The sequence below is a fragment of the Salvelinus alpinus genome, chromosome 12, assembly GCF_045679555.1.
Source record: "Salvelinus alpinus chromosome 12, SLU_Salpinus.1, whole genome shotgun sequence".
Lineage (NCBI taxonomy): Eukaryota > Metazoa > Chordata > Actinopteri > Salmoniformes > Salmonidae > Salvelinus > Salvelinus alpinus.
In genome coordinates, this window is record NC_092097.1 from 37,885,219 (window position 1) to 37,898,230 (window position 13,012).

The window sequence follows — 13,012 nt, forward strand, 5'->3', positions numbered from 1 at the left end:
GGGTTATGTGCTGTGAAGCTAGCCACAATAAGTATGTCATTGACAGTGATGCAAATTAATACAAATAGTAAAATGCCATACTTTTATTTTGAAGGCTAACCGCAAAGTCCACTATTGTGGCTAATCCTTATTGTGGCTAGCTTCACATAGATGGGTCCGACAACCATTAATCAAATAAGAACTGTCTTAGAAATTAGGGTTATTTTAGATGATGACAACTAGCTATGTAATTACCTAGCTAACTATAGCTACTGAAACAGATTATGTTGTGTTATTTGACGTGTAAAATAGTGTTATTTGACGTGTATCCTTTTTGACACGCAAAGACCCTAACGGCGTTCCATATAAATCCTGGTTGAGAATGAAACGACTGAATGAACAACGAAACAGCACAGCAAGTAAGTGAAATAAATATGTTTTGATTATGTTTTACTGGTAATGGGGACATACGTAAATCCAATTTGTAAGTCGCTCTGGATAAGAGCGTCTGCTAAATTACTTAAATGTAAAATGTAAATGTAAATGCCAACAAAATAACTTGTTGGTCAGTGGTGTGTGTGTGTGTGTGTAACCTTTCTTTAACTAGGAAAGTCAGTTAACCTCTTATGGCTGAGATCGGCTAAGATCCCGTTAACGGGATCGATTTGACAACAGCCAGTGAAAGTGCAGGGTGCCAAATTCAAACAACAGAAATCTCATAATTAAAATTCCTCAAACATACAAGTATTTCACACCATTTTAAAGATAAACTTGTTGTTAATCACAAAAGGCAGTCATAAAAAGCAGAAAAATAGATCAAATGAATCACTAACCTTTGATGATCTTCATCAGATGACACTCATAGGACTTCATGTTGCACAATACATGTATGTTTTGTTTGATAAAGTGCATATTTATATCCAAAAATCTCAGTTTACATTGGCGCGTTACGTTCAGTAATGTTTTGCTTCCAAAACATCCGGTGATTTTGCAGAGAGCCACATCAATTTACAGAAATAGTCATCATAAACTTTAATATAAGATACAAGTGTTATGCACAGAATTAGAGATATACTTCTCCTTAATGCAACCGCTGTGTCAGATTGGAACTTGGAACTCAAGCTAACTCTCACGTGAACGTGCGTGGTCAGCTCATGGCACTCTGCCAGACCCCTGACTCAAAGAGCCCTCATTCCCCCCTCCCTCACAGTAGAAGCATCAAACAAGGTTCTAAAGACTGTTGACATCTAGTGGAAGCCTTAGGAAGTGCAATATGACCAATATCCCACTGTATATTCGATAGGCGATGAGTTGAAAAACTACAAACCTCAGATTTCCAACTTCCTGGTTGTTTTTTTCTCAGGTTTTTGCCTGCCATATGAGTTCTGTTATACTCACAGGCATCATTCAAACAGTTTTAGAAACTTCAGAGTGTTTTCTATCCAAATATACTAATACTATGCATATCTTAGCTTCTGGGACTGAGTAGCAGGCAGTTTACTCTGGGCACCTTATTCATCCAAGCTACTCAATACTGCCCCCAGCCATAAGAAGTTTTAAACAGTGAGTCACCCTCAACTGTAACACTCCCACAGACATAACTGTATTTACAGCCTTGAGGCTCTTCTCCTCTTTATGAGCCAATAAACCGGGGAATAATGCAACAGCTTTCAACAAACAGTGGTTTCATCCTGACAGTGCTAGCTACCACCCTTTTCTTGTCAGCCAATAGCATTGTACTGTATTACAGGGTCTTCACATTCAGAGGAGCCTCATTGCCTCTCTTTAACCAACATACTGGAGAAATCCTTTGTTTCACCAGAATTAGTATTTTCCTTTTCAGCTAAAAGTGTTCTATTATCTTTCTACAGTGTTAAGTAGGAATAGGTAAATGTGCAGAGTAGGACAATGTCTATGGTTAGTGAGACGTGGGAAGCCACTCCTTGAAAGACAGCCTATTCCTTTATTCCTCTACCAGGGCATGTACTCTATCAGCCGTTGTTTTTGACCATCACTGCTTCATATGGGTGAAAGAAATCCTAGCCTGGATTTCCCTGCTTCTCCTCGATCACAAGACGCTATGCAAGACTAACTACAATGCCAACTGTGTCGTTAACGTTCTATAACATGTCTGTCATCCAGCCCAACTGAACATATAACCTGTCTTTGTTCACATTGTTCACTGGTCCAGTAAATTGTCTCTCTGGTGTGACGGTCAAACCTTTCCCTCCCACCAATCCCCAGTGTTACTTACATATATCCATCTGTGTGCATTGTGTGTGCGCGTGTCTGTCTGTTCAGTCATCCCATTCCAATCGGCTTCCCCTCCTGGGTGTGTGTGTGTCACTGACCTGAGGGGTATCCTACGAAGCAGGTTTGAGGAGTTATCAAGGTAACTTTGGTCAAGTCTGAGATCAACTCGGGATGACCGGTCATATGTAAGTGGCTCAACTTGTAGCCAAGTACATTTTCTATGGCAACAAATCCTTCAGAACTAACCTGCTAAGAACTAACCTGCTCCGGGGCAGGCTAACTCACGGCTAACTCCACCTACCCTGGATGAAATGACTGAGCCACGAGTTGAGGACCAATGAAAAGAGGTTTCCTTCCTCTTGCAAACATTGTGTCATCATTCCCTTCATTTGAGAAGGGACGGATTTAAATATTTTTTAAACCACATTTTTTTTGTAATATTAAAATATATCACATTACACATTTGGTAATGACAGAATGCATTTTAATCTTCCCGCACAGTAACACTTTTGTATGACTTAATACAGTTATTTTATCGATAGGAGTGGGGGGAAAAGGTGTTTGTGGTTGTGCACTGATAAGAACACCAAAGTCGGCATTAACGATACGTGGTAACATAAAGACGGCCCTTCTAAAAGCTTATTTCACACCGTAGCCTGCTGAATTTGCAAGATAACTTTTCTTTCATTTTGATTCCGGAACAAATTAAAATGTGTCACTGACTCGCCCATGAATTGATGTTTCAGCATTGTCTCAATAAAGAGTTTGGTGTTCGACTAGCCACGTGCAACATGCACACGCAGTTACAAGCCTGCTAGAGTTAGCGGCAGGCGGACAAACAATATCCACCATCGTAGTATGGATGAAGCCTGAGCTGGAATGTGAAGCTAACAGATTCTGGTTAGCTTTAGAAAACCCTGAGTAGATCTAGCTTGCTTCGAGGATCAGTCATACTGATTCACAGTGTTTGGCTCTATGTCACTGACCTGGGCCCAGCTGATCTGGGGTGACATGGGGATGGCAGCAGGGGCTTCCTGTTAGCAGGGGAAATTGAGTCAAACTCCTGTGGATTGGAAAGTCCAGAAGGCCTCATAAGAAAACAGTGGGACGGGGAGAAGCTCATGGATGGTTATTACAATGGTTGTATATTAAACTAAAATGCCAAATTCCCATTGTGTATACTTTGCTCATCGGTACAGAAAACGTTTTCTACCACGTAAGCAAAGATTGTAAGGAATACATATAATTACCCATTGTTTAATCATGTCAATTGCAATTCTGTGAAGAAACAGCCTCCAGGGGGAAAAATAAATAGATGAAATTATGCATGCTGAATACATAGTCAATATTATATTATCTGTTAAAGAAATTCCCTCAACATTTATCTTACATTTCTGTAAAGATAAATTGGAAAATGATTGATGTAACTATTAGGTACAGTATGATAGAGGTTGGATACATACATGTGCTGTAACTCTTCATGATGAGTGTGTGGTGGTGTTGTTGACTGTGAGGAGGGGCATCAGGATTTGAGGCTACAATCAGAACTGTTTTCATAAAGCTGCAGGTTGTTTACCAAATAAGTTGCCGACAAATAATACAGACGTGGAAAGCTCTGAGCTAGCTTTTGATCAGGGATTGCTTTCCAGAAAGGTGAACTCGAGGCTACAGCTGGAAAAAATCAAAAAGCGTTTCAAGTTTAAGTGTGTGTAATTACATTTCTGTGGAGCGTATTATTTGACTGTTATTTTTTTCATAAATGTATTTCTATCTGTGGTGTAGTTATTATGTGCATTCCTGAAAACATGGCTTTTTACATGTAATTAGGTTGTTTGTTATTTTGAAGAAAACAGATGTGTCCATAAAGGATTAGATTTGTGTTTCCACCTGGTATAGTTAACTGGATCAGGGTAGAGTGAGAGAGAGGTATATGTCAAACCAAGATGAGACAGCCAGGGTTTTATTTACAGAAGTAGAAAATACATGACATTTCCCCAGAGCCTGCTCTCTCTCCCTACTGTAGCCTATACACAGAGTGTATAAAACATTAGGGACACTTAATATTGAGTTGCACCCCCCTTTTGCCCTCAAAACAGCCTCAATTCGTTGAGGCATTGACTCTACAAGGTGTCAAAAGTGTTTCACAGGGATGCTGGCCCATGTTGACTCCAATGCTTCCACAGTTGTGTAAAGTTGGCTTGATGTCCTTTGGATGGTGGACCATTCTTGATACACACAGGAAACTGTTGAGCGTGTAAAACACAGAAGCGTTTTAGTTCTTGACATGCTCAAACCGGTACTACCATACCCCGTTCAAAGGCACTTAAATATTTTGTCTTGCCCATTCACCCTCTAAATGGCACACATACACAATCCATGTCTCAATTGTCTCAAGGCTTAAACATCATTCTTTAACCTGTCTCCTCCCCTTCATCTCCACTGATTGAAGTGAATTTAACAGGTGACATCAATAAGGGATCAATGCTTTCACCTGAATTCACCTGGTCAGCCTATGTCATGGAAAGAGCAGGTGTTTCTAATGTTTTATGCAATCAGTGTATAAACAGTATCCTGTTGAGTGGCAAGCAGCTATCATCTGTTATTGCTGTGGCTGAAGTGCGGGGGGATGCTATTTAACTGTGTGAGAACTACTTATTTTCTCTTGCTGTTTTGAGACACAAACGGGGTTCTTCACTCAGCACACTGTTGTATGGCAAGCAAATTTCCTTTATCTGCTCTTATTACTATGGCAAGACGTGTGTGTGTGTGTGTGTGTGTGTGTGTGCATGCTTTTCTTTAGCGTTGTGAGATATTAGAGTGGCGCTGGTACAGACAGACACAAGCGATGAATGATGACTTCACTCTAGCTTACTGATGCAGCTATTAGTGAGAAGCACAGCCCAGATCCATAGCGGCCGCTCTTCCATGGAATCCAGACCTGGTCAATCAATGCACGCTTCCAGGCAGTATGTGGAATGGGGAGAAGACGATTCATCCTAATTTAACTTGATGTACAAATCTGTAGCACTCAGGGGTCTAGTTTACTGCTTTAGCATGAGAAACTGGTGACAAATTAATCTGAAAAAAGCATGACTGCAGTGGATTGCTCTTCAGGTGTGTGTGTGAGGGGGTGGAGGGGGAGGTATTTTAGTATTTCTGTAATATTTTATGTACATGCTGCTATTTCTTTGTTTTGCCTTCTTGCCAGGTTGCCCTCGCAAAATAGTTGTTTAACCCCAATGGGTCTTAACTGGTTAAATAAAGGTAAATAATAACATTGAAATGTGTAGCAGTGAACAGATAAAGAGCAGCCACATCTTTCGATGGGGGATTATTCTGTGGGGGTGAGAGAGGATTAGAAGAGCAGACAGTGAATCAGGAAGTGGATTTTCTACTGGCTCACTGTCTCTCACTGCAAAGAGAAAGGTGGGAGGTGGGGTTTCACTCTCTGTCTCTATTTAGGAACTGTAGTACTCTGAGACACTTTTTGAATACTGTCCCAGATCTTAGTGCTGTGGATGGTGTAACTGACTCTCTCCTCTCTTCCTGTAGGGACCCACGGGACTGGGGGCTGGGCCTCCTCCTACCCTGAGTGTGTGGAGAGGAACCAATCACCAGTGGATATTTCAGACGAGGATGCCCAGGTGTCTCAGGAGTACCAGGAGCTGACCCTCAATGGGTTCAACGCTGAGTCATCCAACAAGACCTCCATGAAGAACACAGGGAAGACAGGTTAGCGTGCCCTCATTCATTCAGAACTCTTTGAATTCAACATATTTTCACATCCTTAGCAGGGTGAGACAGGGATGGGTGCTGTCCTCAATGCTCAGGTTAGATAACAGGTTAGATTCCTTCACTTCAACAGAACTGGTCTAATGCACTGCATCACAGTGCTAGCTGTGCCACTTGAGATCCTGGTTTGAGTCCAGGCTCTGTCGCAGCCAGCCGCGACGGGGAGACCCATGGGGCGGCGCACAATTGGCCCAGCTTTGTCCAGGTTAGGGGAGGGTTTGGTCGGCCGGGATGTACTTGTCCCATCGCGCTCTAGCAACTCCTGTGGCGGGCCGGGCGCATGCACGCTGACACGGTCTCCAGGTGTACAGTGTTTCCTCTGACACATTGGTGCGGCTGGCTTCCGGGTTAAGCGGGCATTGTTTCAAGAAGCAGTGCGGCTTGGCAGGGTCGTGTTTCGGAGGATGTGCGGCTTTCAAACTTTCACCTCTCCTGAGTCCGTAAAGGAGTTGCAGCGATGGGACAATACTGTAACTACCAATTGGATACCACGAAAAAAAGAACTATTGGAGTAGAACAGGCTTAGGTTCTTTAGCAGAGCTGGTCGAGACGATACATAAATACACACTATTCGATTATGATGAGTGAACATTCGGTTTTGGCTTTACATAGTGTTAAACTTCACCTTGCATGTTCCTGCCGACATTATAATTACAGTAAACACAAAGGGTCTAGATCTTAATAGTTGATTCTGAATGATATTACAACTTTCTCTGCATGGTGCCTTGACCCGCTTTGGCTTTAAGCTGTGTTTGATTGGCCAGCGTCCAGAAGTCTTCAGCTAAAAAAAAATCCCCAGGCAAATTTCTATATCAATTTTTGGGTAACAATGAAATATCATACTCTGCTCGTTTTCAGTTAGTGGTCAAGAGTAAACAAAAATTGCTTCTTAGCAAAGAGCTATTTCTCAAGCAATCATTTTGCTTGGACTGTCTGGGAGTGGGGAGGGGAAAACGGAAAACTAGCTCTTATTGGCAGAGAGGTTTTTAACGCTTTCTTATTGGTCTATTAACAAATTTACTGAAATTCCAGCCAGAAATTCCAACAGCTCTTACACTCACAGAACATTATCATAATTTTCACAATTTCACCATGTTATTTCAACCATCATAGTGTGGAAAAATATATAAAACCAAGGAAATCATGTTTTTGACTGCACTGGGCCTTTAAGCAAATTCATGTGGAAAGGTGGTCCCGGAGATATTTGCAATGATCAAGGATTTACTTCCCTTCTTTCACAGCCTGTGCTTCAAGGTATTTTTGGCTTAGCATCTAATTCCTGCTCTGCTGGGCTCGACTGCTGGAGCGCTCAAACACAGAGAGGGTTCGCTAATCAAAGTCCCAGGGCCGGCCAGCCTGCCTCTCCTTTAGTGTTGCACGGTATACCGAACCCCCCCCCCCCAAAAAAAAATGACTAATAATAAAGGTTTGGCAGTAGAATTTGTTACGTTCGATACTTCTGTCAAATGTGTCTCACGTGATTGAGAGGATCAAGTCTGTATCAGTGCAGGCCCTTTATAGTGTGAAGAGCACAGTTCCTGCTCCACTTGCTCATTCATTGCAAGAGCTGTCTGGGCTGCATTGCTAGCTCCCCAAATCAAATCAAATATTTGTCAAATGTACCGAATAGAACTGGTGTAGACTTTACTGTGAAATCATTGCTAATGAACCCTTTCCATGGTATCACAACGGATACAGTGAAATACACAAGAATTAAACTATATACAGGGTGTACCATTACTAGATCATTGTGCAGAGGTACAAGGTATTTGAGGTACAGTAGATAAACATTAAGGCAGGGCATGAAGTGACTAGTCATCAGGATAGATAATAATAAGAGTAAAATGAAGAACAGAGTAGCAGCAGTAAATTATTTTGTGTGAAGTGTGTGTTTATGTGTGTGTGTGTGTGTGTTTGCGTATGTAGTGTATATGAATGTGTGTGGGTTTTGTGTGGGAGTGTCAATGTAGTGTGTGAGGGTGTATATGGTGTGTATATATAGTCAGTGCAGATAGTTAGGGTACCACTATTTAGCAGTCTTATGGCTTGGGGGTAGAAGCTGTCTCGGAGCCAGTTGGTCTGAGAGCTGATGCTCCGGTACCATTTGCTGGACGGAAGCAGAGTGAACTGTCTATGGCTTGCGTGGCTGAAGTCTTTGGCAATTTTTCGGCCTTCCTTTGATATAGAGGGAGCTCGGCCCCAGTGATGTACTGTACTGTCTGCATCAGCCTCTGTAGCGCTTTGTGGTCATGTCACGCCCTGACCATAGAGAGCCCTTGGTTTTCTATGGTGTAGTAGGTCAGGGCGTGACTAGGGGGTGTTCTAGGTTATATATTTCTATGTTGGTGCTCTTGGTATGGTTCCCAATTAGAGGCAGCTGATGTCCGTTGTCTCTAATTGGGGATCATACTTAAGGGTTCCCTTATCCCACCTGCTTTGTGGGATATTGTTTTTGAGTGAGTGCATGTTGCACCTCAGTACTGCACGGTCGTTGTTTGTTTTAAGTTTCACAAGATATTTTGGGGGTGGGGCACATGGAGCTGGCGGCTGAGCAGAGGGAAGAGCCAGAGACCATCAGGGAGGCGATAGAGAAGTGGTCGGTCGACCCAAGGAGAGAGCCAGAGCCCGCCTGGGAGTCGATGGAGCAGTGTGAAGAGGGATATCGGAGAATGATGTTGGCGAAGAGTAGGCTGCAGCGCAGGCGGGCTGAAGATGAAGCCATCAGTCCGGTGCCATCTGTGCCGGCTCCACGCACCAGATCTCCAGTGCGCCTCCTCTGCCCAGTACGTCATGTGCCTGCTCCCTGCACTCGCCCTGAAGAGCCAGAGACCGTCAGGGAGGCAATGGGGAAGTTGGGAGAGAGAGATGAGAGAGATGTTGTGCAAGTGTGTTCTGCTCAACATCCGGTTAGCAGTCTGGTGCAACCTGGGCCGGCTCCACGCTTCTGGCCTCCAGTGCGCCTCCCCAGTCCGGTACGTCCTGTGCCAGCTTCCTGCACTAGCCCTGAAGTGCGTGTCACCAGTCCGGTGCCACCTGGGCCGGCTCCACGCACCAGGTCTCCAGTGCGTCTCCCCAGTCCGGTACGTCCTGTGCCAGCTCCCCGCACTCTCCCTGAAGTGCGTGTCACCAGTCCAGTGCCACCTGTACCGGCTCCACGCATCAGGCCTCCAGTGCGCCTCCCCAGTCCGGTACGTCCTGTGTCTCCTCCTCGCACTCACCCTGAAGTGCGTGTCCCCAGTCCGGTACGTCCTGTGCCTCCTCCTCGCACTTGGCCTGAAGTGCGTGTCCCCAGTCCGGTACGTGAGGTGCCTGCTCCCCGCACTCGCCCTGAAGTGTGTGTCACCAGTCCGGTGCAACGGTGCCAGCTCCACGCATCAGGCCTCCAGTGCGCCTCCCCAGTCCAGTACGTCCTGTGCCTGCTCCCCGCACTCGCCCTGAAGTGCGTGTCACCAGTCCGGTGCTCACCTGTACCGGCTCCACGCACTAGGCCTCCAATGCACATTCACAGTCCAGAGCTTCCGGCGACGGCTCCCAGTCCAGAGCTTCCGGCGACGGCTCCCAGTCCAGAGCTTCCGGCGACGGCTCCCAGTCCAGTGCTTCCGGCGACGGTCCACAGTCCGGATCCTCCTGCGATGGTGTCCAATCCTGCTCCATGGCCGGAGCTTTCTACTGCGCCGGTGCTCAGTCCAGGCACGGCGGCCAACCCAGCTCCATGGCAGGAGCCTTCCTCTGCGCCTGTGTCCAGTCCAGGCATGGCGTCCAGTCCCGCTCCAGGGCAGGAGCCTTCCTCTGCGCCGTTGGCCAGTCCAGGCACGGTGCCCAGTCCTGCTCCATGGCGGGAGCCTTCCTATGCACCGATGCCCAGTCCACGCACGGTGTCCAGTCCTGTTCCATGGCCGGAGTCTTCTTCTGCGCCGGTGCCCAGTCCAGGCACGGCGTCCAGCTCCAGGGCAGGAGCCTTCCTCTGCGCCAGTGGCCAGTCCAGGCACGGTGTCCAGTCCCGCTCCAAGGCCTGAGCCTTCCTCTGCTCCGGTGCCCAGTCCAGGCACAGCGTCCAACCCAGCTCCATGGCCGGAGCCCTCCTTTGTGCCGAAGCCCAGCTCAGGCACGGCGTTCAGCCCGGCACCATGGCCGGATCTGGGGTCTGGGCGGGGGCTACGACCTGCACCGGAGCCGCCACCGCCACTATTCACCCCCCCCCTACCCTCCCCATTTGGTTTCAGGTTTGCGACCAGGGTTTGCACCTTTGGGGAGGGGGGGGGGGGGGGTACTGTCCCTATGGTTCTCTATGGTGTAGTATGTCAAGGTGTGACTAGGGGGTGTTCTAGGTTATATATTTCTATGTTGGTGCTCTTGGTATGGTTCCCAATTAGAGGCAGCTGATGTTCGTTGTCTCTAATTGAGGATCATCCTTAAGGGTTCCCTGTTCCCACCTGCTTTGTGGGATATTGTTTTTGAGTGAGTGCATGTTGCACCTCAGTACTGCACGGTTGTTGTTTGTTTCTTGGTTTGTTTTAAGTTTCACAAAAAAATAAAGATGTGGAACTCCAATCACGCTGCGCCTTGGTCCGTCATTCCACACGATCGTGACAGGTCAAGGGTGGTGCATTTGCCATACCAAGCGGCCAGTCAAGATGCTGTCGATGGTGCAGCTGTAGAACTTTTTGAGGATCCAAGGGCCCATGCCAAATCTTTTCAGCCTCCTGAGGAGGAAGAGGCGCTGCCGTGTCCTCTTTACGACTATGCGCGTATGTGTGGACCATGGTAAGTCCTTAGTGATGTGGACTCCAATGAACTTGAAGCTCTCGACCCGCTACAGAACAGTTTGAATAATGCAACACGGCATGTAGAAATGTTTTAACTGTTTATTACCAATCGGGCTGCCGAGTGGCACAGTATCTTACTGCTAGAGGCGTCACTACAGACCCTGGTTTGATTCCAGGCTGAATCACCACCGGCCGTGATTTGGAGTCCCATAGGGCGGCGCACAATTGGCCCAGTGTTGTCCGGGGTAGGCCGTCATTGTATATAAGAATTTGTTCTTATCTGACTTGCCTAGTTAAATAAAAAACACATTTATAAATTACATTTCGCAAAACTATGTCCATAGAGGCCAGAACACTTTTACAATGCAAGACAATATCAGTAGCTTCCAGCTTTAATTGTAGACCAACCTTCCTTGTTAGCTTACAGCTGAATTAACTACTCATGAAATCAGCTAAAAGAATCTCAATAACTCAATGCATGCACACACTCCTATTGAATAATATGCATTCACCGGCATTGGGAATAGACCTAGGCTACATCTGGATTTACCCAGTTTATCATTCAAATAAGTGATGAACATTGTTATTTTGTAGTTAAATTGGTAAAAGCTAAGTAAAATTGATTGTATAATTGATTAATTATTCCATACATGGGTGTCTCAAAAAAAATGTTTAAATGTAGTGATATTGAACTCTGTCTGGATCAAGTGCCATTCTGTGAATTTTTTGTTTTGGTATTGAGTATCGTGATGGTATTGAGTATCGTGATGGTATTGAGTATCGTGATGGTATTGAGTATCGTGATGGTATTGAGTGTCGTGATGGTATTGAGTGTTGTGATGGTATTAAGTACCGTGATGGTGTTGAGTATTGTGATACTAAATCTGGTATTTGTATCAAAGTAAGAATTATGGTATTGTGGCAACACTACTCTCATCTCCTCTTCTGTGTGCATCTGTATGCGTCTCTTTGCATGAGTATGCATGTTTGGTTGACTGTTGACTATGACACTGTCCATAGGAGGGGGATCAGTTTTCAGCTGTGTGGTTGTATGTTTATAGTGTGCTTGAAGGAGCTTGTGAAAATCATCTCCTGGATCTGGGGCCTTTTCACAAACCCTAGCCTGGTAGACATGTACAGCCATCTCTCTCACTCTCTTTCCCCTCATTCATACTGTCCATCTCTTCCACTGTCTTTTGTCCTGTCTACCTCTCTCTCTTTCGCTCATTTTCCTCCCACCTCTCTACCGCCCTCCCTCCCTCACTCCCGTGACACTGCTTGTTTCCACAGCTCTGTTTTTTTACAGTCACTCTGGGTTTGTTTGTCCTCATGCTCATCTCCTCTCCTCTCCTCCTCAGTTGGCTTTGTTAATAAAAGAAGCCTTGCTGTAGCTGCATCTTTTCTGGAGGGCCCAGCTAGGCTTAATCCACCTATAACAGTCAGGGGGATCAGGGGCCTAATCTGGCTAATAATATCAGCTGGAGAGATGTTCAAGGGTTATGGATTCATCGAAACATGCACAGAGCACACTCACTTAGCTACCACGCCACGGACAGAGAGGGGAAATGTCAGAGTTGTTCACATACGATGGAGTTTCGTGGCCTGTATTGATAAAGCGTCTCAGCGTAGGAGGAGTGCTGTTCTAGGATCACGACCTCCCTGTCCATATAATCTTTTTCATTATGATCTAAAAGGCATAACTAATCCTAGATCAGCACATCACTCTTCGAATACAGGCCCATATGTTGTGTGACACAAACTCAGCGGGACTTCAGATGTGAATAGGAGGGTAGGCATCCGGGAAAACACTAGAAATCCAGCATCAGTGTTTAGTGTTTACACCACACACAGCCAAAGCCTTTACTTGTAATTACATTTCCCAACTCCTGAATGGGGAATTCTTCAACAAGACAAGATGTAACTAACTTCAAAGCAAACTGCAAAGTCATGTTTTGTCTCTAAAATGTGCAAGTCCTCTTGCTTGCCTCAAGATGAAAAAAAGTTGTCAACCATTAATGCTAATTAAACTGTGTTTGATAATGTATTTAAATGTATAAAGCCCACGGAAGGCTGTAGCCAGCAAGCTAGTCCAAACCCTTTGATCGAACACGGATATCTCCTTGACAGAGCGTGTTTACTGGAGGTTGCAGGGGTTAATTGTTGGCTTAATTGTGTATTTATTAAGGATCCCCATTAGTTCCTGCCAAGCCAGCAGCTCCTCC

The 13,012-nt window shown here is 45.4% G+C and overlaps 1 protein-coding gene across 2 annotated transcripts in view; it reads left to right on the forward strand.

Annotated features, from left to right (window-relative positions):
- LOC139536108 (receptor-type tyrosine-protein phosphatase gamma-like) overlaps positions 1 to 13,012 on the forward strand; it is a 259,097-nt gene that overhangs the window by 103,808 nt on the left and 142,277 nt on the right. For both annotated transcript variants that reach the window (XM_071336268.1, XM_071336269.1), the window contains exon 3: positions 5,785 to 5,964. In XM_071336268.1, coding sequence (XP_071192369.1) covers positions 5,785 to 5,964 — 180 coding nt within the window. The remainder of the gene's footprint in view (positions 1 to 5,784; positions 5,965 to 13,012) is intronic.